Source organism: Pongo pygmaeus, chromosome Y, assembly GCF_028885625.2.
Source record: "Pongo pygmaeus isolate AG05252 chromosome Y, NHGRI_mPonPyg2-v2.0_pri, whole genome shotgun sequence".
Taxonomy (NCBI): Eukaryota; Metazoa; Chordata; class Mammalia; order Primates; family Hominidae; genus Pongo; species Pongo pygmaeus.
In genome coordinates, this window is record NC_072397.2 from 15,662,578 (window position 1) to 15,688,616 (window position 26,039).

Here is a 26,039-nt window from a genome sequence, read left to right on the forward strand (position 1 = left end):
AAAAAATTGATAAATTCCCAACCCTCCTAGATTATTCCTATTTGTAAGAATATATTGCTAAAACATTGCTTACAACATTCATTGTCAAATATTTGAAGACAATATTAATGTGAGTACCTCCCAAAACTAAACACTCATTTTTCACTATGTAAACTAGGACCATTTAATTTCATTAAGCTAAGTACCTAGGAAACTTAGCAGGTTCAGTTTGATTTCAGTGGAAAATATGTTTCCATTACCACTGTCCCGCTTCAGTCACAGAATGCTTCAAGAAGAATGTTCTGGATGTTTTAAACTCTAGTTTCAACAGTATCTATTACTTTTTGACCTTTACTATTCCTCTGAAGGACAAACGTTTCAGGGTGAGGCAGACAGCTTCTGAGGGCTTCTGAAACTTGAATTTGTGATTTGTCCACCTAGGTCCCCCAAAGAGAAGAGATTATGGGCGTGAGCCACCTTGCACAGCTGAAGCTGGTAAGTTTTTTAAAAGAAACGCAGCCTAATTAGGAAACTTGTGCAGCTTCCAAGGAAGACTGCAATTGCGCCTACTTTTGTATGTTTTTATGTGCAAACCAACAAACGCAAGTTTTTACAAACAACACAGTTTACTCTGCTATTGAATTTGCTTTTGAGCACGTGTAGCAATAAAATCAGGCACTTTGCATTCCATGTATAGATTTATTCTGAAAATTTTACTACACACATTACACCTAAACAGATAGCTTTCAAATGGTATTAAAAATAATGAAATTACTTTGATAAAGATTCCTTTTCAGCTCAAAAAATTCATGGAGGAAGTTAATAGCTACCTCTCCCTACAAAACTAACTTATTTCTAGTAGTGGTACTCAGGTAATAATACAGAGACAACATTGTAATTTTCGATACCCACGGAAGAACTCTTATTTTAAATATCTGCTTCAGTCTCCTTTTTCAGATCAGCTTCCCCCAACACCTTTTCTAGAAGCCCTGTAACTTGAGCTCCCATATTCTTCACGAGGATCACGGTGCACCCTATCCACTGAAGGTGGATAGGTTTGTTCTTTTCTGCCACTGTGCCCACGACCACTGGAATAGGAATCACGATGGCTCCTTGAGTAACTCTCCCGGCTTCTGTCATATCTATCTCGTGTATTGTTATAATCACGGCGACTGCTTCCACTGAAAGTCATCCGAGGACCTGGTGCAGGTGGTACACCACGAGAGGTCCCTGCAGGGTTGATAAAATAATAGCACTTATGTTGAACTACATTGAAACATTTTTACTGGTATCACTAAACCACGAATCAGTTAAAGTTCTATTTGGAAATACCTGCTTTCCTCTGCCTCTCTTGACAGGATATTAATTGTGACTGCAATAGTCAAAATGTTTTATTTAAAAGAAGTGTCAGTGTAGTATTTTGAAGCTTAAGAAAGTCTATTCTAAAATAAAGGTTGAGTCACGTTTTCTGTAAATGAATTGAAGTTCTAACCTTCCTATAGATCCCTAGGCTTTACACTGTTAACCTTTCCCAACATTTAAACATGTTATGGTTTTCCTTTGTAATTTTCCCTAAAATTTTGTTACAGCAATGATCTGGTCTACTAAATATAATTGTATAATTTACAAAACATACCTGGACGCTTACTATAACTCTGACATGCATGTCTGTAGGAACGTCCACTTGGACGTTCTGAATCATCTCTACCATGGCCGTCATGATCACTATTAAACAAAAAACAAAACAAAACAAAACAAAAAACCTCTTCGTTAGTGTCAGAATGAACAATTTAAGACGTATATTGGAGAAAACCAGAAAATGTTATAGTACCCATATCGTCTAGAAGAATGTTCATCACGGAGAGAACGACCATAATCACGCCATGCACAGTCTTTACGTGGCGGAGCATAACACCTGGTGTCTCGGGAACTTCGATGATTTATGCTTGCATAAGTTTTAAAGAAACAAATTTTAAATGATCAACTTCTAGTATCCAAAACATAACCTGTTTACAACTTTAAAAAAAAAAAAAAAAAAAAAGGCCAGACATCTAAACAGACATTTCTTCAAGTACAATATATTCAAATACCCAAAAAGTACGGGGAACTGATACTCCTTATTAGGGATTCAGAAAATGCATTTCTAAGCCAAAATGTGACACCATACTTCCCACATACTGGAATGCCTATAAATTGTAACAAGCTGGAAATATCAAGTCTTTCAGAGGATGTAGGTAAACTGGAACCCTGATACAGTGCTTGCTGGAATGGAAAATGAGGCAGCTACTATGGAGACATGTGGTGGGTCCTGAAGAAAACAAACATAATTATCATATGATCAAGCAACTCCACACATACATAGCCAGAATTGAGTAAGTGTACTCAAGCTAATATTTGTGCCTAGAAATACTGCGGTGGAAACAACCCAAACAAAATAATGGGTTAACAGCCTGTGTAAGGAGTGAAGTGCGATGACGTAAACGAACCTTCAGGACATCCAGCAGAAAGAAAAGAGACAGACAAAAAAGTCGTGTAGTGTTTGAGCCCATTACAAGGAAATGCCCACAACAGGTAAGTTCATAAACAGAACACAGATTGATGTTTCCTGGTGGCAGCGGGAAGGGAGAAAAGGAAAGGGACTGCTTAACTGATAGTGGAGCTGTAGTCCGGAGTCATGAAAATGTTTTTTTTTTTTTTTTTTTTTTTTTTTTTTTACTAAATAGAGGTGGTTGTTACACAACACAGAATGCATTTAATGCCATTTAATTGTTAACCCAAAGATGTTTAATTTTGGTATGTGCATTTCATCACCACAACAAAAAACCAACTATTTTTTCAATTTTCCTTTACCTATCTTTAGTTGCATAAGCATCATCTCTTGCTGAGGTACTGTTCTTTCTCCGGGAGGAGGATGGCTCTCTGCGTGAAAGACCTGCATAGTTCTCTCTTCCACGTGAAATGGGACCTTTAATTTAACATGATGACATATTACGTAAAGTACAGAAAATTTGAAGAACTATCTTTTCTACTCTAAAACAACTTTAAAAATTATTTCTCCCATGACTCTCCTTCTCTTTCCCTGATTTACCAGACATTCATGACACCTTCAGCATAGCTTACAGCTTTGTATAATCTCTTGGCTCCTAAAAGGCCAGTTCCTCTTAAACACAGTTTAAGCTAAACATTAATTCTCAGGTTAACAGTTCATTTTTAACTGGAAATAACTAGTTAGTTGTTATCTTCCTTTTCATGTGAATTACTGATGACTATTAATGACACAGGGAAAATGCATAAAACCGTCAAAATTTACACTGATTTTAAAGTTTGCATATGGTGTCCTATCTCAGCCAAAGAAAGTACATTTACCCATCTTGTTCAATCTGTCTCACACACACACACAAGTAGTGCAACCCATGAACTACTGAATGTGAAATCTGTACACAAAAGTTCTTCTTTATCTCCAAGTGGTTGGCTCTATCTTAAATGAGGACAAATTAAAATATGCTCCTCCAGCTTTTCTAACGATGGCTAAGATTTATTTTACATGGAATAAGAAATACTGGTAAAAGAGTCATTACATCATTGTGCCTCATTCAAAATAGAACAGTTTTTCCTTTAATACAGGCTTCACGTGCTATTTCTGACAGGTCAGTCTCTCACCTATGATGTGTTCACTGGCTAATCTTTAAGTGGAAATGTGCTAGCTTAAGTATTGTGAACTCAATTACTACCTAACTTCACCAATCCTCTAATACGAAATGTAAAATTGAAAACAGAAGGTTTCCATTTCCTCCATATTATGATGCATGCCTTAGTAAGAATTTTAATTTGCTCTGCTTAAACTTCTTTGCTGAGAACGGTGACTTTTTTATCGTGCTTTCTTCTGTTCCATCTGAAATCTTACCCTTCTCCTCCTTCTCAAGATTATTACTTCTATTCAATCCTACTGCTCACCTCGTGTTGCTTAGTTCTAAATTCTCTCCTCAAATAATTTCAAATCCTGCACTAAGGATCTCGCGTTAAGGTTTAAACATCCCCGTACAATCTTAATGATAAATGTACAGCCCCTGAACTTCACGACTCTGCATTTCTGTGATATCAACTTAGCTGAAAAATGTTGGACTCCTTCATGTCTACATTTCAATCCTTACTTATCTTGTTAAACAGTATTAAAGCCCAGTGACTGCTTTTCTGCTAAATGCTCTTGTAGTATCCTCAAAGAACCAGCAAGAACACCTTGCACACAAGCATTACCGAGGTCACAGAAACTGTCTGGCCAGGCCCAGTGGCTCACGCCTCGAGCCACTGTGGAAGGCTAAAGCAGGTGGACTGCTTGAGCCCAGGGCTTTAGTGTCAGCTATGACAATGTAGTGAGATCCTGTCTCTACAAAAATAGGGAAAGAAAAATTGGATAGGTGTGGTGGTGCATGCCATGAGTCACAGCAACTCAGGAGGCTGAAACAGGAGGACTGCATGAGCTCCGGAATTTGAGGCTGTAGCAAGCCATCATCTCACCACTGCAGCCTGGCCTGGTGACAGCAAGACTCTAACCTGACAAAGAAACTGAACACACAATTTTTAGATTGGAACACCAGGGGTCAAATAGAAAGGGATCTAGGATATGCAAGGATTCATTAGACTAAGAAGCCTCCCATCAAAGAATACTGCTGGGAACTTTGAGAAAAATTAAGAGGAATTCTCTAGCAAACAAAGCATTAAATGGAACGTTTGCCTCTTTGTAATCGCTTCTTTGATCTGCAGTTAAAAGGTCAAGTATTTCTTCACCATAAATCTGAAATTCACCTAGCGAGATTCAAACTAAAATAAAAGCTATCAATCAATAAGTATGTCCATGTATGTGTCAATTCTAATGTGTTACTCAATCTTAAATTAAGCATTCAGGTAAATAGCTCATTTTCAGTCATACAAAAACTACGGTCTGGCTCTCAGGTAGCATTTACCTTGGCCTCCTATCCCACTATTGCTTCTTGCCACAGTTGAAGGAGCAGATTTTTTAGGAGGAGGACTTCCAATTCTTGAAGATGGAACTCTTTTAACTCCAAACGTTCCCCTAGAAGAACTCATGTGGAGATCAAGAGTGTATCCACCATCACCTGTATTTCATACAAAATCTTTTTAGTTGAGAAACGTCGCTGTTTTTTAAATGGCTAAATATTAGATGTGTATAAATCTTTCCTGCAGATTGTAATTGTAAAATTGCACAATTATCTAAACTAATAACCTTTAGTATTTCTATATGAAATTAGTTTAATTCAAGCAATAAAAGTCCATTTAGAAAATCTACAAAAATAATCAGGAATCATTTCATATATTGGTGTGAGAGAGAGATGTGGGATAAGTGGAGAGTGAAGAGAGAGCAGAAATCTATCATTCAAATATCTAAATATAATCTAGATCAAGAAAAACATATTAGGAGATCAGTAATAAATGGCTGCTCATATCATTCTGGTATGAAGAAAGCTTCGTGAAAACATATCATAAAATTAAACCAAATTCCACTCAAAGGAACTCAAATAATTACAGAATCAAAAGGTGACACCTTAGAAAAGTACATGATCTCTAAAACTTGTTAACATAATTTAGATTCTTAAACTTCCCTTATGTAATAGTAATTTTCAGCTTGGGCTATGCTCAATTTTAATAATCTTTAAGAATTGCATAATAAATAATGAAAAAATTTATATATGTGTGTGTGTATATATATACACACACATATAAATATATGTATATATACACACACATATAAATATATGTATATATACACACACATATAAATATATGTGTATATACACACACATATAATTATATGTGTATATATACACACATATAAATATATGTGTGTATATATACACACATATATAAATATGATTTATATGTGATCTTTAGACTTTTCCTGAGTCACAGACTCTTTGAAGAAATTAGAGTTCTACATTCCTTAAACGGCAGATGCTATATGGCAGGCCAATGCGCAAGTTCTCCATATGAAATGAAAAATAAAATAGATTTGCTTAGATGCTTGCACATGTATAGACAGAAAAACAAATATAGTTGAATCAATCCTAAAATACTGAGTTACAGCCAGGTGCGGTGGCTTACGCCTGTAATCTCAGCACTTTGGGAGGGCGAGGCGGGCGGATCACGAGGTCTGGAGATCCAGACCATCCTGGCAAACACGGGGAAACCCCGTCTCAATTAAAAACACAAAAAGATTAGCCTGGTGTCGTGGTGGAGGCCTGTAGTCCCAGCTACTCGGGAGGCTGAGGCAGGAGAATGGCATGAACCCAGGAGGTGGAGTTTGCAGTGAGCCAGGATCGCACCACTGCACTCCAGCCTGGGCGACAGAGCGCGACTCCGTCTCAAAAAAAAAAAAACAAAACAAAACTGAATTACAGACATTACATCTTAACAGACAGTTTTCAAATAGCATTCAAAATTATGAAATTACTTTGAAAAAATTCATTTTCATCAGTATACCTCAAAAAATTCATGGAATAAGACAGTATCTACCTCTCCCCACAAACCAACCTATTTCTTTTACTGGTACTCAGCTAATAATGCTGAAACAACATTTTAATTTTCGATATGTGAGAAAGAATTGGTATGCAAGAACTATTATTTTAAAGATCTGCTTTAGTCTCCTCCTTCACATCAGCTTTCCCTACCACCACCTCTAGAAGCCCTGTAACTTGAGCTACAATGTGCTTCACAAGGAGGATGGTGCACCCTATCTGTTCCTTTCTTCCACCGTGCTCACCATCACGGGAACAGAAATCACCACGGCTCCTTGAGTAACTCTCCAGACTTCTGCCATGTCTATCTCATGTATTGTTATAACCGTGGTGACTCCTTCCACCCTAAGTCATCAGAGGCCCTCCCTCATGTGGTGTACCACGGGAGGTCCCTGCGGTGTTGATAAAATAATAGAAAGTACGTTGAGCTACATTTCAACATTTTTACTGGTATCACTAAAGCATGAACCAGTTAAAGTACTATTTGGAAATATCTGCTTTCCTCTGTCTTTGGGGTCACGATATTCATTATGCCTGCAATAGTCAAAAGGTTTTATTTAAAAGAAGTGTCAGAGTAGGATTTTGAAGCCTAAGAAAGACTTAAACTTAGATATTTCCTGAGTCACAGACTCTTTTGACTAATTAACGTTCTACATTCCTTAAGTGGAAAATGCTTTATGGCAGCCCACTATGCAAATTATCCATATCAAAATATTTGCATCCATGTGTGCACGTGTATACACAGAAAAATAAATGTTGTGCAAGCAATCCTAAAATACTGAGTTTCTACTGTCCTTCTGGAAGGTTTTCAAGATTTCACTGTATTTTGACAATGCAACATCTATGAACTACGGGGCCCCAAAGAGAGAAACTCTAAAGTATTACGAATGTGAATGAGTTCTGCAGAAAACCTGTGGAGTACACACAATCATCATTCATAAACTCAGTTCAGTTGAAATTTATGTTATTTCCGTGCAAAGTAATTAAGATTTTAAAACAACTTTTAGATATTAGTTCAATCTTTCCTATAATACGTCTTTAGCACTTACAAATGATTTTGCTTATCAACAAGAATTTACTTTTCCTGGGAAGTAAATAAAATTGAGAAATTTCTACATCTTCCAACACTGTCTTTCAGTCCTATGGTTCCATCTTTATATTGTAAAACATTACCCAAGTGTCCTCCACGTGAGTGATGCCACCCTCTTCTTCCTCCACTGCTTCTTCTTGTAGACCTCAGACTTCCCGAAGGGCTTCTGTGTCTTGAAGGAGGTGGTGTTCTCCGCGTACCACCACGTTGAAAGGATGGTTTATTGGCTTCTTCTACTTTTATTGCTTTTCCATACAAATACTGAAAGAATAAAGTATACAATCGAGAAAACTGTCACAGTTAACCTAAACACATTTTACAGATGTTTTACATCAACTCTATTTCAGTTCTACACGTTTTCACCAAAGACAAACATTTTTCTTTTTTTTTTTAATTTTTTTTTTTTTTTCCTGAAATGATCGCGTCCTTCACAATGTGAAATTTGAGACATTTGCTGAGCACATGCCTTCCATGAAGGGATAAACAGAAATTCTATTATTCAGTTTCCTTGAAAGGCCTCCAATATTAAAAAATAACACCTCAAAAAATTAACCCATCACACATTCTGCCAGACAATGTGGCACATGTTCTTTACAATACATAATTTACTTCACCTTTGCATCCACGTCACTTATTTAAAAGCCTCAGTGTTTCAAGTGTATATAAAAGAATGTGTCATTTTAAAAAGTAAGGTTATTTATTCAAAGGCATTAGTTACATTATTCATTTTGAATTGTTTCCTGTTTATTGTGCTCATACTCACATACAAGGTCCCAGTATAATTTACAATTCTGTATTTACTCTACTTCTGTTTCCTTAAATGTGATATAGGGTTGGTCTCCTTCATGTCTTCTGCCTTACTAATTTCTTATTTGGCCTTAGACGTGTCCCTGTAAAACAACTCGTAGTAGAGTACTGCATGCTGTTTCTCAGAAATGCTTAAATGTCCTAATTAAATTCACGATAACTTTCTTCAATTTAATCTTTTCTATAGGCCAAAGCAATGTTTCAAAACAGTTTAGCTAAGAACTCTATTTCAAAATCACATGGCTTTTGGTAGTTGGGGGAAGATCTTAGATACTTTCCAAGATCTCTTGCAGCCACGTAGCCAGTTGTTCCTACCTTGAGACTTCTTTTGCTACTTCTGGGCCAAAAATATTTTCCCCAGATTTGCACATGGCTGCTCGCTTCCCAGTATTCCAAGGTCAGCCAAAATTTCTTAAACTCCTCATTCGTCCTGAAAACTCTAAGTACCTCCTTATTTCCGTTCTTAATAGTTATGTGCATATAACACTTATATTTATTTTTATACAATAAAATATGGGAGATGAAGTGATTTAGAAATCACAGCTACAAAAACTACCTCTTCTTCTGCTTGAAAACTAGCGGAAAAAATTATCATAGATTACTATACAAAAGTCAAAATTATCTCCAGTCCTGACACCATGCCATGAAGAGAAAGCAGCTCTCGTGTTCTACCACACCTTCAAACACAGAAGTATAAGAGTGAATAAAAATGTACCGTCTGCTGTGTACCAGGAAGTCTGCTAGATATAACAGAAATGAAAGCAACTAGGAAAGTTTAAATATGCACTAAAGACAATTTAACGATCGAGAGATTAATACATGGTACAGGGAGTACAAAATACCTAGTATATACGATGAGGAAGAAACTCTAAAATCTAAGTTGTTTTTGAAGAATAAATTATTATTTCGTAGACATTTACAGAGAATGGTAACGCTCACCAAGTCCAAGAAAGCATACTCGAGATAGCACAAAGGGTAACAGAAACTACAATCAGATTGTGATAATGTTATAAAACACAAAAAGCTCCAAAGCGTCCAGGATGGAATGATCTTGACTGCAACACAAAGGAATTCGGTAGTTAACAGTATTACAGAAAAGTTTAAAGCCGTAGTAAACACACAATCCCTGGAATTTAAGTCTCAATAGGACAAGAGTCCATGGATTGGATCAAAACAAGTCCAACAACACACTGGGAAAATCAGGAATTAGGTATGCGTGTTACATAAATCACTCTGGTGACAGACTAAAAATGTGCTTAGGAGAAAAGGGCAACGATGGGACAAAAATGTCAGTTAGTTGCTCTGTTATCCAAATTCAATGTTCTCATATTATTTTCTATGTTCAACTTCTTAACACTTCCTTCAGTGAAAAGGTCCTCTTTAAATATACTTTCTCTAGAATACATTTTCAGGGAATGGACAAGAATGTTTCCGTCTAGTGAGTCTGTCTAGGTGTCTCTTTACGGAAGACTTCTTTCTTGTAAGTGTGTCTAGGTATATATCCACGGTTTGTCTACGCTACAAAAGTCTTTCCAGGAATCGGACGTAACTCCCTTAATAGCATGTCATAAATATTGACTTCTTTCTCTCATATTCCTGACGGTTCTTTCTAAGTTTTAAACCTCTTTGTAAGCTTCTGAAAATCTACCTACGCTCATATTGAAGTACAAACATGGAAATTGGGTTACCATAGAGTAATTCATACAACGTTTATTTCTATATCCTTTCAAAAACACTTGCATCTATGAGGCAAAAAGAAGAGGATGGCTAAAGCATTTCAGTTCACACGGCATTCTGCTATCTTCAAAAGTTTAGTAATACTAGAAAGACCTACTAATACTGCTAATTGAAAAACAAAGTTAAAACATTATTCACTAGGGACCCTTACCTTTCCATTCATATCTTTGGCAGCATTCCTAGCATCTGCAGGGTTCTCAAAAGTAATAAATGCGAAGCCTCTACACTTGTTTTTTCGATCTTTCTTCCAAACAACTAAAATACATGAAAACATTTTACATGTACATAACTAACTCACCATAATAACACACATCTTAGAGTTACATGAAATCAGAAAATAATTACATTTCACATCATTACTACGATTCTTAATACTGAGTCACCCATATAACCTGCCTATTATATTTCATTTTGCTCTCCAGCTGCACAAATAATTTACTTTTGCTCATTTTCCTTTTGAAGTAGTAGGTGACCCTTTCCACAGACCCTTCAGCTGCTGCCATGAGAATTATCCGAATATCAAACAGAAACTTCAAAACAACAGTTTAAAAACAAACAAAAAAAATCATTTTAATTTAAGAATTCAAGGAAATATTTTCAGTGTATGTCTACTTTGGTAAAAAAATAAATATAAAATATACAGAAATATATGTTGGCATCAAGAGTTACCTTCCGACACGCGACCATGTTCCCCAAATACTGCTTTAAGCGTCTTTTCATCGGCTTCTCTACTTAGCCCACCAACGAAAAGCTTGCCAGGCTGATTCGCTTCCATCATTTAGCTGTAAAGGATGAAAATTTATCTATATTTAGATAACAATAAGAGAGCCCAAAACATAAAATTTTATTACATACTGTGTTGAAACCTCAAGTGAAATACCCTTACAGAGGCTGACATCTTCCTAGTATTACTTACTCGAAATATGAAAAATGTGTAACATACAGAGCAAAAGCAGCACTGACTTCATGGGAAAACGCTGCATTTTACTACAAACCTCACAAAAACTCCTTTATAAAACTTAGATAACAAAAGCCATTGCGATTTTATAAAGTTGCAATACTCAGGAAGCCCGCACTTAAATACTTTGATTTGGTAACTAAACATTTAGGAGGTACAATGTGATTTTGTTTGTTTGTGTGTTTGTTTTCTTTTTTTTTTTTTTCCAGAGACTTCAATTTCCTTTAGGCAAAGTGTACGTCCATTAATAGCATTTAATAAATACTGTCTTCCTTCTCTCATATTCCTGAGAGGAGGACTGAAGCGTCCTCCAACCAGCTTCAAGTGATCGTGCCACATCTCAGCTTCCCAAGTAGCTGGGCGTACAGGGGCTGGCGATCTCAGCTGGGCATGTGTGTGGGTGTCTGTGTGTGTATAGAAACAGCTTTCCCCATGTTGCCGAAGCTGGTCTCGAACTCCTGGGCTCAAGTGATCTGCTTGCATGAGGCTATGAAACCGATGGGATTTCAATGGTGAAACACCACGCCAAGACTGCTATTTGGATAAATGATTAAATTCTCCTAATTAAAGTACATGCTTTCTTGGGGGAGTATATTTTAAATATTTTACAAACGTTTAGTGATTTGAAATATACGAGAGATCAGGGATCCCCAAACACGGGCCTCCAACGGGTACCTGTCTCTGGCCTGTTAGTAATCCCGACGCGGAACAGGTGGTGAACCACTCGCACTGCCTGAGCCCCGCCACCTGTGGGATCAGCAGAGGCATTGCATTCTCACAGGAACCCTACTGTGAACTGCCCATGCGAAAAATCCACGTGGCGCTCTCCTTACGAAAACGTAATGCCTGAGAACAACCTAAGGTGGAACAGTTCCATCTAGAAACCATCCCACCTATCCTCCCGCTGCCACACCCTGTCCTCCTCACAGATCCCCTGCCCGGTCCCTGCCCCCTGTCACACCGCTCTGACCCGAAGCCCCGCCACACCCGGTGCCCGTTGGGGCCCCGACACCCACCACCCACCCCAACGTGTCCAACTCGCAGCCTTCTCCCCCTACCCACCCCTTGTCTGGGGAAAAATCATCTTCCACTAAGCCCGTCCTTGGTGCCAAAATGGCAACAGATTAACGGAGCTCATTATGTTACACAGGCCGGTCTCCATCTCCTGACCACAAGCCATCCTCCCATCTTGACTTCCCCAAATTGCCCGGATTACCAGAGTACGTCTGCATGCCAGGTTAATAAAGTAACTCAAGCGCGATTATTTCGTTTCCGTTTTAGGCTATCTATCGCCATTTACCTCGATTACACTCACTTACTCGGTTTAAATTATTTACGATACCAGAGATACAGGAAACATTTCCAATAGTGTCTTACAAGGAGGGAGACATTTCAAGGCTTTACAGACACAAATTTAAACTGTGATTATTTATGGCCCCAGACTTCTACATACACTAAAGTAACGCAATTTATGTCCAATGTTGATCATTCCTGCCAGACAAATCAGAAATTTGACACGTGCTGACTAACAGGACAAGTTTTTCATCACAGTGGTTAAATTAAAGTGCCTGCATATTTAAATTATGACCACATACCGAGAGAAAAACCGCTATAATAGAAAGTGCACACGAAAACAATGGCGCCCTAGCTCGCTGTCCCACGACCTTACCCACCGGTCAGACATGGCCGACAGTGAAAGGAAGACTCCTCAAGAAACAGACAACGAGTTCATGAAAATTAGTTTCTTAATAACACTAGCGATTTCTTTCCCTCCTTTGTCCTCCCCTAATTCAACACCGACACATTGAAAACCCATCTGCTTTTACAGACAACATCCAGAAACCTCGCTGTCTTTGTATTTTTGCTGAGAGACCAACCTGAGCAGAGAAACAGAAAATAAAGATGCTTTTGAGTAGGACAAACGGCCTCTGGGTCGCGGGGCCCTCACGGCGCATGCATCTGGCTGCCGCACAACGGGTGGCCGACCGCGGCCTAAGATGCCACAACCGGACCGTGCGCCAAGCACGCCGGAAGTGCCGGAACAGCCAGCCACTCTCCGCGGCTGATCAGTGCGTGGGCGGAGGGCGTCTTCCGGGGTTTCCCGCATCCAGTGGCCCACAGCTCCACCATCCGGGGGAAGGCCTTCCGCGAGAAGCCGCGAGAGCTTGTAGCAGGGGGCGCCGGCAGTGTGCGCTTTGGAAGTGGGTGCTTGGAAGTCCTACACCCTAACTGGCATCCTGACTGTCGCAAGCCGTTGACCCACAGTGAACACATGAAACATCTCTGTTCCTTAGGCGGACCAGGCAGATATTACTGAGAACTGCCGATCTAGTGTATAGAGAGAGGGACCAGCGCCGGCGGCTTGGGCGGCTTAGGCACGGTGGGGCCGGGCGGGAGCGTGGGAGGAAAGTCGCCTTCTTTTACAGAAGTACAAGAATTCCCCTGCTCTTGAGGACAGAACGCTTGCAGGGACTCTCGCAGGTCTAGGCAAATGCAGGCTCCCAGTATCATGCTTCCTCCCTGAGGATGCTGTTCTCCCAGGAGCATTCCGAAGGACTTCTCATCCAGTGCCCTGGGTACACTGGAGGCCAGCAGCCAGGGATGCCCATCGATTGCCTTCGTGGACGCTGTTGTGTACTGCCTTACTGACCCAGAGGCTCCCGCAAGCGCAGTCGCGGCCGCGATGCCCGCTGGCAGGGCTCTGCAAGACCAGGACTTCTGCCTATGGCTCCTAGATTCCTGCACGCAGGTGACCCTGCAGTGGCCCATGGCCCACGGCGAGTAAGGCGGGCTGCGGGCCCGGTGGGGCTTCCCGGGAACACTGTGTCCACGTAGGTGTGGCAAAGGATTGTCAGCAGGGGACGCCCGCGGGCTTCCGGGGAAGCGGCCCCCAGAGGCCAGGTGTTGCGGAGGTGTGGGGAGGGAGGAGTAGGCCGTGGTCTGTGGGAGCTCCGGAGGAGGGCTCCCGTGGTCAGCCTTGAGGCAGGAGAGGGCGGCAGCGGTGCAGAGGGAGGAGGCGGCCTTGAGGGAGGATGCGGTGCTGGTTGTGGACAACATAATGGCGGTGGTCCAGGTGGTGGCCAGGGAGGAGGCCGACGCCAAGTGGCAGGAGGAGGATCAGAGGGAACAGCCTGGCCCTGGCCCCAGCTGGCAAAGGACTCTCTGGACATCCTTCTCTTGGAGCTGGGCTACACGAACACCCCAGGCCCCAGCGCATGCCCAGTTTCTGGGCCAGATCCTCAACCTTGCAGCTGCCCATTCGGGCTGGCTGGCAGCTGGGGCTGGGTGTTAGGCTTCCCAAGGCAAGATGGGGTGGGGCCAGGCCAGAGCCGCAGGGGCTCAGCCAGAAGACAGAGGATGGAGAACGGGAGGGAAACCGAGGTCAGGCTCCTGTAGATAGGAAGGCAGGTTGTTTGTGGGTGCCATCAGAGCACGTGGTAGGGACGGGTAGGCAAGCTCATCAGGAAGTGGGGAGAATATCCGCGCCAAGGACCCGTCACACACAGCACAATGTTGAAGGGCACTTTTCTCTTGGAAAGTCCCTGGAGGAAGGGGAGTCTGCATGCCAATTCCAGCCATGAAACCATTCCGGCTGCCCATGCCTGTTTCTAGCAGGCTCATCCCAGAAACCCAAGGTGCACACCCAGAATTCGGCCCGGATCACAAAGCGTGAAGACGTCCTGCTTAGCTACCTGAGGGAACTTCACCTCAGGCTGTGGACATTGTGTCTGGGGAAGGGGTGGGGTTTCCGAGTCAGGTTGGTGTCACCTTGGTACCACAAGGTGTCTACGGGGAGAGCTGAGAAGAAGAAAAGCATGCTTCACCCCAGCTAGCAGGCCACCTCCGCCCATCTAGATGAAAAGGTCCCTTTGAGTCTCTCCTCTTTCTCCTTCTTAGCCAGGCAGGTGACCGGAATTCAGCCATCCCAGGTACCTACCGGAGGCAGGATGAAGCTTTCCTCTTGTCACAACACTTATCTCTGCATGGAAGGGATCATGAAGGAGCATCGTGTCGGCGTCCTCCTAAAGGAGCGCCTCCCGGCATGGTAGAGGAGGTGGTATGCGGAAGGGTACACCTGGCATAAGACTTTGGGACTCCTCTCCCTGGAGGATACAGGGTTACTCATTCCACTGCAGGCTAGGGGTTCTGGGATCATGAAGGTCAAGCCCCCAGCTACAGGCAGGAATCTGCCTAACTGAGGTTCTTCAGCTGGTTGGCTGACCATGAATGCCCAGGTCTGCAGCCTTGCTAAGGTGGGGCCGCTGTGGGGCCTCATGTGAAAGGAGCTTGGGGGTTGTTCCTTGGCCTCTGGGGAACGGGCTTTGAGGCAAGACCTGACCTGTCATGGAACACTTTCCCCAGTCCCCTGGATCATCAGCCAGGGGCTGTAGCTCAATCCCCTCTAGTACTACCTGAGGGAGTTAGGGCCTCAGAGAGGAGGCCAGGGCTGGGGGCTGAGAGTCCTGTGGGTGCTGGCGCTGGGACACACATGGACAACCCAAAGCTCCGAAAAGAGACTGCAGTGAGCAAACCCAGGCCATCCATGGGCTGAGACAGAAATACCCATCAGGGAACTGTAACACGCACATTTCAGGGCTGTGGAACCTTAAGCCGCCTAAGTGGCCTGGGTGGCTAAGTTCAGTGTGTGAGAAGCAGGTCTCAATGGATAGCTGCTTCAGCATCCCTTACCGGCTTCCTAAACCCACCCTTAGGCCTGCTACAACCTGAGGCTCAGTTTGGGCTCCACTAGAACCCCCTCACCCTCTAGGCAGATGTCCACCCCATGTCCGTCTATGTCTATGTGCTTTCAGAATGGCTCTCCCAGCCCTCTCGTGTACTTTTCCGATGACCCCAGGCTTTCTGGCCCAGCCCAGTTGACAGTGAACAGCTCTTCTGGTGGCAGTCCCAGCTCACCGGGGCTGACCAGAGATGAAGGACTGACCCCCATCTTTTACCGCAGCCAAGCGAGCCCAGGCCCTCTTCTCTCAGCCGGCCAGCCTCCTGTCCTTGCGGCCCGAGTATGCGCTAATCACTGTCTCTGTTTCCTCTCTCCCCCATCCCTGCCTTCTCCTGCTCCAGGCTTCTCCAGCTCTCAGAGGAAGCCCAGGAGGAAGGTAAGTGGGATGCGAGGCCCTGGCCCCCATGTCTCCTCCCCAGCGTTCCTGCTCCAGAAGACGTTGACCTCCACGCCACCTCTAAGAATTGCCACGTGTCCCTGTCTAACCCTCTCCTATCTCCCCCTGCCACCCGCAACCCCCAGCTCTCATCCACTGCAGAAATCCATGAGGAAGGTACGAGAACACAGGACTTCTGGTCCCCAAGAGGGGCCCAGGGCCTGGCTTGAGCCCGTGTGGGGGTGTGGGAGAGGGTGGGGAAGCCACGAGGTACCAGCCAGCCAAGGGGTCCCCACAAGTGGACCTAATGTAACCCACTAACCATGGCCAATGCTTGACCAGAGACAGCATGGAGTCTCGAGGGTGGGACGCCTTCCACGCAGTCCCCCAGGAAGTAGCAGGGCCAGGGACTCCCCAGGCAGGTGTAGGCTAGGCTCTTTGTCACCAGGGCATCCGCAGGCATGGGCCAGAGGGGACGCTTCATGGCCAGAAGTAGGCCCACCCCAGCTTCCACCCCAGGGCGGGAAGCCGAGAACCCGTGGTGGCATTGAGCCCTGGGCCTGGCCGGGACCCCAGCCACATCGTGGGACAGTACAGGGTCGGGGGAGGGAAGGCAGCTGGGGGCAGAGCCACTGTCGGGTCCCTTGTGCACATGCCCTTGCCACCCCCCTGTCGCCAGGCCCCCTCACAGCCTTCTGCTGTGAGACCCTTGTGGTGCACACGGCCTGGGGGCAGATAAGAGGGCTGGGGTCTCATGCCCAGATCAGCAGGCAGAGATGTCATTAGCACCCTGGGCTGCCAGTACCCTCGGAGGGTGGAAAGAATCCCATCAGGGACTGAACGAGTGGGCCCTCAGCTCTTGGGATGGCAGGAGGAAGTGGGGGTCCTGGGGACACCTCCCATAGCCCATCTGTGGCTCTGCCTCCCAGGGCTACCAGCCCTGCCCTTGTGGGCCCCTGGTGCTGCCCAGCCAGGTTAGAACCTCATGCATGGGCCTTGGCGCCCCGGCCAAAGGCACGGACCCCCTTCTGGGGGCACCCCCGGACAGAAAGGGGATGGGGTCTAGCAAAGGAAGGTCCAGCCCCAGTGCCGAGCCTCCTCCACCCAGGGCAAGAGCCACAGCTCCTGGCCACCCTCTGAGGCTCCGTTTTCCCATCTAGGGTTCTCCCGGATGCTGAGAGCAGGGTTTGGGGACATGGGACTGGGGCCGTGCTGGTGCCTGGGCCAATTCTGACCGTGTCCTGCTGGCTCCCCGCACACACCCCACCCTCGGGCTGCAGTGGTGACGGGCCGCTTTTCCATTCACCTGGGACCCTTCTCCTTTGACCTCTGACCCACGGTTTTGCCTCTTGTTCAGTGGCCTCCTTGTCCCATGAAGTTCATGTACCAGGTACTTGCGTGACTTCAATGCCATGTGGGCGCAGGTGTGGCCATCTGGGGGGTGCAGGACCCAAGAAGGAACAAGAGGGGCCGTGTAACCCCGCACGGCCTGGCCTGCTTGCCCCATCACCTCGACCCTCCCCTCCCCTCCTCTGTGTGCTGCCACCGCTCACACTGGTTCTCCCTCCCTCCTGCCCTTTCTGCCTACCATGATGCTGCGTCTGCAGAGGAAGTTCAAGAAGGTACGCCGGCGCTCCTCAGCCTCCAGGCCAGAGCCCCCGTCCTCCCTTTTGTCCTCTCTCGCTTCCTCCCTCTTGCCCACCCCTTGTGCAGTTTGGACCAACAACGTAACCCGATCTGGCCTCTGGGCTCGGGACAGAGTGAGGACCCTGGCTTAGGAAGGGCTGGCCGATGGAATGCAGACTTCCTCTGGGTCTCCCAGGCAGAGAGGATTCATTCTGTAGCTTGGGGACCAGGAGGGTGTTCCTGGGCCGCCAACAGGAAGATGGGAGGTGGGGGTGGCCAGCCTTGAGTCTAAGGCAGAGCAGGCCTTGGTAGGACGGTGCTGGGGTCCACTGGGACTCTCTGGATCCACCGGAGTGGGGTGGGAAGAGCTCAGGACGAGAGGCCTCCACCCTGCCCCGGTTAGCAAGCCAGAAGCAGGAAGGTAGGGAGGGGTGACGTGGAAGGGATTGTGGAGGGGCAAGTGGAGTGAAGCAGAAAGGCAGGCTGAGGCCCAAGCTGGGAACGCTGGGGACCCGAAACAGCTGTGGGCCACGTGTGCAAAGGCCCAGTCAGGTCCCAGCATCCCACCCAGCGCCTGGGCCCGAGCCAGACACACCCGGTGCGAGGACGCCCCCTGGGTGGGCCTGGCCTCGCTGGCAGTGGGGCTGGCAGAACCCCTGGGTGGAGGTTGGAAAGCTGAAGATTCAAGTCAGGGGCCCCAGCTGGGGAATGCTTCTCAGCTTCCGCCGTTCATGAGCCTGTGGGGCTGAGGGGCTCCTCCCTGTTGGGACTGAGCTATTGCATGACTCCAGCCTCAGAGAGTCCCCTGAACAAGAAAGTGCATGCTAGGCGGGGGATGGGGCTCCAGCTGTGCAGGGAGAGGGTGCCCAGGAGATGGCCTGTGGGGGTGACAGGGCTGCCAGGTCACTCTGGAAGCAGCACTGAGGCCGACAGATAGACAGCAAGGCAGAGTGGCGCAGGAGCAGAGGAGGCAGGGCCGCCAGGAGAGCTTTGCTGCTTGGCTATGTGGTCGCTCCCCCCAAGCACTCAGGCACTCAGCCTCCCACCACATCCTGCCCTTCTTTCTGGCTGGCCTTCCCACCCCGAGGGGTTCCTCCTCAGCCAGGCGCTGCGTCCAGCAAAACCCCTAAGTCAGCAAGGCCGGGGCCGGCATCCCATTCATCGTCCTCACCACACCATTCCTTCTGGGCCCTTGGCCAGACTTTGGCGCTCAGGATATCCCAGTGCTCACTCCCCATGCACACGCACCCACCAAGGTATCTGGAACGGGGGACCTCAGGGCCCCCGGCAAAACCAAGAGTGCTGGCAGGCTCTCTGTGATGTGCAGGGGGCTCCCAGGCAACCGAGGGATCTGCCAGCCTGGACACTCGAGGCCCACCGGGCCCCGGGCTGGGCACTGGCAAGGCAGGATCCCTACCCCCACCCCGGGGCCCAGGCCTGCTGGCATCAGCCAACTGCAGAGGAGGGCGTTGGTTCAGACTCGGAGGGCCGAGGGCATCTTTCTCTTCCCCTGACGCCTGGGCCTCGGAAGGCCAGGCCTTGCTGCTCCACATGGTGCCACCGGGTTCGGGCTGTCAGGGCCTCGCAGATGCCAAGGCTCTGAGCTTCTGCCACACAGCAGAGGGGGAAGTGGCAGGACCACCCGGCAGCGCCAGAGCCCCGGCAGGTGCGCCCCCTCTCCCCTTTCTCCCGAGCCTCTTCCTTCCCCATCTTCTTTCCAAGCCCCTATCCTCTTTCCTCCCACTCCTCCCTTCCCAGCCTTCAAAGACTCTGCCTGTCTAGCTCCTATTTCTTCCCTTCCTCTTCCTCACCCTCCCTCCCGGCTCCAGGCCCTGTGCTCTTCCCCTTCAAAGCCCTTCAAAGGGGCTTTTGGAGGCCTAGAGCAGAAACTGGGCTGTCTTATTTCTGGGGGGTGGGGGTACACCCAGCTGAAAAGGAGGGCCGCCTTCAGCAGGGGGATCCCAAGGCCCCCGGCCTCCGAGTCTCACGCGAGCTTTCTCTCTCCCTCTCCCCACGCTGATGGTGTGCTGACCAAAGGAGAGGCCAAGGCCCAAGTGAGTGTGGGGTCCTGGCAGACCTGGTGCTGAGTGTGTTCCGTGGTGGAGGTAGGGGAGCAGGCCAGGGCCCGCTGCCTGGAGCCTGCACTCAGAGAGATGCTCGGAGGGATGCTCAGACTGCAAGGTGGGAGGGATGAGGCTCACCTGGAAGATGGGCTTGGGAGTCCCAGAAGGGTGTGATTTTGCCCAAGGTGATGCGGTGCAAACAAGGAGGGCTTCCTGCAGGAGGAGGCTACAGACAAAGAAGGGAGGAGACGGGGGTGGGAGAGAGTCGAGGAAGGAAGGCGGGGTGCAGGGAGTCGGGCCACCACAACACCCCACGGCCTTCGGTGGACTGCACCATGCCCCACTATACTTTGAGGACTCCCAGAGCCCTAGATGTGAAAATCGACAGGAAAGTGAGTCAGGAAGTGGGAGAAAGGTGGGGGACTCACCCCAGAAACTCACTGCAGAATGACACCTTGACCGTGTCTAAAATAGCTTTGGCTGTGCAGGGGCCCCTGTTCCCCTTTTGGGCAAATTTGGAGGCTCTCGTCCTCAGCGTAGCTGCTTGTCAGCACTTCGTAGATTTGTTTTTTTTACTGCAGCTCTTGCGAATTTTCTGCTTTTGATCAGTACTCAGAAGCCACAGCACTCACTATATGATTCATCTCTTGAGTGCTTTTGCCGTCGTTTTTCTCTGCACGAGGAGCAATCTTAGAGCATCTTAGCACACACTCACTGTTGGCTCCCACTTGGGGAGCACTGCAGAGTCTCAGAAGAAGAGTGAGCGCATCTAAAGGGTATAGCCGGCCTATTTCCATCCTTTGCGTTTTATTTGTCAGTGATTTTAAGAAAAGTAATGCCAGATCACGAGATATTTTCTCCTTTTAGAGAAAACGTTTGTTTATTCATTAAGAAAATAAAACACCTCATGAAGGAACATTTGGAAATATATAAAAGTCAAAGGAGAAAAGAAAAGTCACCTATAATTCTCCCACCCAGCCAGCCCGACTGTGGAAAAGAGCAGAAGGAACTAAAAAGCCTTATCTCTTCCTTTTTTCCATACATAGGGCTGGGAAAAAAAGATTTCAACTTGGCGCTGTTTTTCAAACATCATACTGTCTATACAGCCTTGAATTCTGCTTTTTAAAAAATTTAGCACTATTCATAAGTATTTTTCCAAGTTTTCACACTGTCTTCTTAAATACTTTGAATAGCCACATGATATTCCACCAATGGACAAACCATAATTTTCCTAACCATTCCCCTATTGCAGGCTTTCCCCAATATTTTACTATCATAAATAACGCCGGTTGGAAAGCATTTTCCATCTTTAGGGTTATTTCCCAGAACTGGAATTACAGCGTGAAAGACGATGAATGATCTTAAGTCTGTGACATCCACTGCCAAATTGCTTCCCACAAGGCCTGGCCAACACTGTCTTCTACCGTGGGATGTGAGCAGGTCTGTGTCCCACACCCTCCTCACCCAAGGACAGAAATGTGCTTTCATGTCGCAGCCTCGGATGGATGAGAAAGGGCACCTCGTGGTTGTTTGGCTTTGAGCCCCAGTAGTCACTCGGGGCCAACGATTCCCTCTGTTTGTGGATGGGTGGTCTCTTCTCTGAGAACTGGTAGCTATGGCCGATGCTCATTTGCCTCATGGTAGAGGTGTCTCTGTGTTTTCTTAGTCATCAGCTTGCCTAAGGTTATAAGTCTTCTCTGTATTTGCTGAAAATATATTTTGAGTCTTTTTTTTTTTTTGGCCTACATATTGTTCTTTTTTTTCACGTACAGAAGTTTTTCATTTGTGTGGCATCATGTGGCCTTCCTTCCCTTAGAGCCACCTTCTGCTGCTTCTGAGCCTAGGAAACCTTTTACTGCTCCAGTTTTTGATTGATATTGTTGAAAAAAAAAAAAGTGTTGTTTTAACTCTTTACTGCAACTGCAGTATATTGGTTAGAGGAGGGGATCGCACACTGAACCGGAGAGGGGGCCTCATTTCCCCTTCAGATTGCTTCCTTCCCAGCCTCGACTCCTCTTTCCTTTGGACCCCAGAGAGGAAGATGAAAGAGGGGCTGGGGAAAAGGAGGGGCTGGAGAAAAAGAGGGGCTGGGGAAATGCCCAGGCTCGCAGCAGCCATTCTTGCCCAGGGAGGCCACCGCACCGTGGCTTCTCACACGACCTGGCTGCCTTTGTTTTTCTGTTTGAGAAGGAAACAGAGGTACCCTCCCTGGTATCTGTGGTGCAGCGACACTTGCAATGGAAAGAAGCTGAAAGGCAGACAGGGGCGCTGGAAGGTGAGGCCTTCTTGACGAGGCTCAAGCCACTCTCAGGATGGTGGGCTACAAACCTCAGAAGCATAAAGCTGGGGCAAACCTGCCGTTAGGCAGGGCATCCTCAGTTGGAGGCCAGAGCAGGAGGGCACCAGGGTCAGGAGGAGCCAGGCAGAGAAAGGCACCAGGCTGACCCTCTGGGTTGGCTTCCCGTGTCTCTGCTCATCGGCCTCTCTGTCTGCTCTTGAGACTCACAGCTCCTAAGATCCCAGAAAAGGAGAAAGGAGACTTCCATGTAAGTTTATAGGACTCTGGTCAACATGGCCACAATTTCCCCACCACCCAGGTTTTGGGCTCCAGGCCAGGCCTCAGGAGGTCACTTCCTCCCAAGTACTCAGAGCTAGGGACCCCTGGGTCTGGGCAATTCTACCGTAACCTATTCCTGGACCAGAAGAAACCCCTCTAAAAAGAAACATCTCTCTACCCTTCTCCTCCATCTATCCTTCTATCCATCCATCCACCCACCCACATAAGCACCTTCCCATTCACCTACCCATCAATACACTCACCCATCCACCCATCCATCCACCCAACCATCTATCCCTCATTCATCCGTCCATCCACCTACCAACTTGCCCACCCATGCAACCCCCTAACCATTGATCTCTCCATCCATCCATCCACTGACCCATCCACCAACCCATTCGCCCTTCAACTCATTCATCCATCCGTTATCCACTCACCTATGCAATCACCCACCCACCCACTCATCCACCCATTCATCCATCCATGGACCCTTACTTCCATCCACCCAACCAGCCACGTATCCACTCACTCATTCATGGATCCATCCACACACCCAATCACCCATGCATAAACTCACCCAACTATCCACCCACTGTTGTATCCATTCACCTATCCATCCACCTGTCCATCCCCCATTTCTCCAATCATCCATCCATCCATCCACTCACTCATCTGTGTCCATCCTGTATCATTCATCCACCCATCCGTGAGTTCATCTGTTCAAATTCCCATCTATTTATCCAACGAATTTCTGTCACTCAGCAGTCTTTTCTCTGACAGGTCCATTCAGGGAATCTCTGAGGTTGATGACAGAGCCAAGTCTGAGCCAGTCCACCCCAGTGATGCTGAGGACCTTGTGGCTGGGCACCATCCCGGCCGTGTGGCTCTGAAATCAGGTCACCCTTGGCCCCTATGAGGATAGCAGCCATGGCAATGTGAAGAAGGCAAAGCATTCCTTGCCACTTGCCATTTTCATGGTGGCCGAGGGAGACAGGGCTTCTCTGCTGGAGCAAAGGAAGGGGCCTCTTGCTGCAAGGCAGGCCAGGCAGGGCAGAGGTTGGAGAGAGGGGTGGGGCTGATGCCCACTGCCCCTGCCCACAGGACATCCAGAAGAAGTGTCAGAACAAAGACCTAATGGAGCTCCAGGCCCTCATTGATGGACACTTTGAGGCTCAGAAGAAGGAGGAAGAGAAGCTGATCGCTCTCAAGGAGAGAATTGTCAGTGGGGCAGTTCAGGTTGCAGCAGGGACTGGGGGGAACCATGGGAGCAGTTGGGGAGAAGGCCCAGCAGACCCCCTTTTCTGGCCACACCAGAAGCACCGTGCAGAGAGAGCAGAGCAGCAGAGGACTCGTGCAGAGTAGGAGAGGGAACGCCAGAGCAGACTGGCGGTGAGGAGTGCACCGTCCCCACCCGTGCCTCATCAGCAAACGAGACCCAGGCCCAGAGAAATGCAGGGTGCTGCGACCTTCCTTCTCCTGGGTTTCCCATTGTCATTGGCAGCTGATCAGAGCCAGTGACTAAGGCCTCCACACCCTGCAGAAACCCGTGCAAGAGAACGAGTCCTGGCCAAGACCTGGAGCTTCCTTCCAGACAGTTCTAAGCCCAGGATGGGTCCCTAAAAACTGCCCAGGAAGCACAGCACTCCCTCCATCCCTGAGCATCTTGGGGACAGGGTGTCCACTGGAGGAAAAGGCCAGAAGGGAGGAGGAGGACACCACGAGGAGGGCAGAGGACGATCTGAAGAAGAGTAAGGCTCTGTCTTCCATGGGAGCCAACTAGAGCAGCTATCTGGCAAAGGTGCATACCGCTGCTAGGAGCATGGTGGCAGCCTTCAGTGTGGGCTGCACCCAGTGACCTCCAGAGACTGGGCCCCTCTCTTTGGGCCTGCACCCTACAGGCTGACCAGAAGAGGGACAAGAAGCGGACAGCCTTTGAAATGAAGAAGATTCTCACTGAGAGATGCAAGCCCTCTCTTTGGGCCTGTCCCCTACAGGCTGACCAGAAGAAAGGCGAGAAGCAGACAGCCCGCAAACTGAAGATTCTCACTGAGAGATGCAAGCCGCTCAAGATCAACCACCTCAGTGAAGACAAACTGAGGTGAGGGGTAGGTGTTGCCAGACTCAGCGCCAGGGTGTAGCCCTGCAGGACCTGGCGACTGCTACCCAGGCTACCAAAGTCCCTGTTTGTCCATGGCGGGAGGAGGACACCAGGCGCCTGGCCTTACCTTTGGGGCTTATTTAACAAAGCCTCACCATTTCCTCTGCCCCAAAGACAAGGCTGAAGGGAGCCAGAGTTCGTAAGGAGGTGTCCACAGGCCTCACCTGCACCCTCTCCCCATCCATGCTCCAAGGCCCCGGCCCCACATCCTGCCACAGGCTAACGGTAAGTGGCCAGGTCCAGGCTTCCATGTGTGGCAGCCCAGTCCGGTACAGGCCGGTGAGAGTAAGTCCAGGCACGAGCCAGAGGGCCAAAGGATAGTGTCCCCCTGCACAAAGAGCCAGGAGGCAGTAAGGGAGCCAAGGAGCCCTAGTGGTGTCCCAGCAGCTCCACCCACCCTGCGGTGGAGATGAGCCTTTGCCCGACACACACAGGCCTGGCCCTCGGCTCACCACAGTGACTCATTCGTGTTTTTCACAGATCACCACGCTCAGGAGCGGCATCTACCAGGCCCAGAACCAGTGAGTAGCCCTGCCGTCCTTGCTCCGTGCTGCGCACAGGGGACCTCCGCACCAGCTGCTGTAGCCAATCCCTAACAATGGCTGGTGGTGGCTGGCCTCAGTAGGACAGAATTGAGACTAATTTGGCCAGGTCACTTGGGACAGCATGTGCAGGCCTGTGGCCAGGGACCCGGAGCCTCCTTCCTCTCCTGCACCCAGAGGAGCCCTAGGGGATAGCAAAGCCAGGAGGAGGGTGCCCAGTGGGACTCGCCCATCATGCCCTCACCCTGAGTCTGGCAATGGCTGCAGGGAGAAGGTAGCCAGGGGACCTCCAGATGGGGCTGCAACGGCGGCCTTTGGTGTGGCCAACCTGGGCCCCGGGTCATCCCTCGAGCGTCCCACCCTCCAAGGGACCTAGGACAGGAAATTAAGCAGCCAGGGCTTCATCACCAGCCCCTCTGTTACACTGGCCAAAATCATGGACTCCTCAGGATGATGATGATGCCTCTTCCATAAAATCGTGTCCCTGCAGGCTGTGGCATCCCTTGGCATAGCTACTCGATCACCTGCATGGGGCTGCACCCAGGTGCTTCCAGTGATGCCACTCTGGGGGTCCTGTCACCGAGCCCAGTGGTGCAGCCAGTTCCATTTCCCCAAGGATTGCAGTGTTTGGGGCTACTTGGGGTTTTGATGTTTTCTGGGATCCCTCTCCCTCCTCCTGTGGCCCTGGCTTCCTTGCAGCACCCAGGGCAGTGTCTTCCATGGTGCACATGACCTCAGAGCTTCCCTGTTGTGTCATCAGGGATCCTTGCAGGTCCCTCTGATGGCAGGCAGTTGACATGGTGGGCAGGCGCCTGCCTGTGTCCATGTGCTGAGGGTGCTCAGGAACACGTGAGAAGGCACAGCCTTTGCCAGCCATG

The 26,039-nt window shown here is 47.9% G+C and overlaps 1 protein-coding gene and 1 pseudogene across 2 annotated transcripts; one reads left to right on the plus strand and one right to left on the minus strand.

Moving 5' to 3' along the window:
* Nucleotides 1-658: 658 nt before the first annotated feature.
* LOC129025866 (RNA-binding motif protein, X chromosome-like) lies at nucleotides 659-13,117 on the minus strand. 2 transcript variants are annotated; one of them, XM_054473430.2, is made up of 10 exons: nucleotides 12,164-12,306; nucleotides 11,777-11,848; nucleotides 10,813-10,925; nucleotides 10,295-10,398; nucleotides 7,683-7,860; nucleotides 4,941-5,093; nucleotides 2,830-2,944; nucleotides 1,811-1,924; nucleotides 1,616-1,704; nucleotides 659-1,209 (listed from the first exon to the last, which is right to left on the minus strand). In XM_054473430.2, the coding sequence occupies exons 3-10, from the start codon at nucleotides 10,919-10,921 to the stop codon at nucleotides 938-940; spliced, it is 1,134 nt and encodes a 377-aa protein (XP_054329405.1). In that variant the 5' UTR covers nucleotides 10,922-10,925; nucleotides 11,777-11,848; nucleotides 12,164-12,306; the 3' UTR covers nucleotides 659-937. The 2 variants fall into 2 exon arrangements, with proteins under 2 accessions (XP_054329405.1, XP_054329404.1); XM_054473429.2 differs by lacking the exons at nucleotides 11,777-11,848; nucleotides 12,164-12,306 and adding an exon at nucleotides 12,979-13,117.
* Nucleotides 13,118-14,159: 1,042 nt separating this feature from the next.
* On the plus strand, nucleotides 14,160-24,563 carry LOC129025691 (troponin T, fast skeletal muscle-like; annotated as a pseudogene).
* Nucleotides 24,564-26,039: the final 1,476 nt, after the last annotated feature.

Coding starts and splice junctions, on each gene's coding strand:
- LOC129025866 (XM_054473429.2), bottom strand. CDS start 10,921: ATGATGGAAGCGAATCAGCCTGGCAAGCTTTTCGTTGGTGGGCTAAGT. Junction 2,945..4,940: donor TAGTGGGATAGGAGGCCAAG/GTAAATGCTACC, acceptor GTTAAATTAAAG/GTCCCATTTCACGTGGAAGA. Junction 1,210..1,615: donor GAGTTATAGTAAGCGTCCAG/GTATGTTTTGTA, acceptor TCAACCCTGCAG/GGACCTCTCGTGGTGTACCA.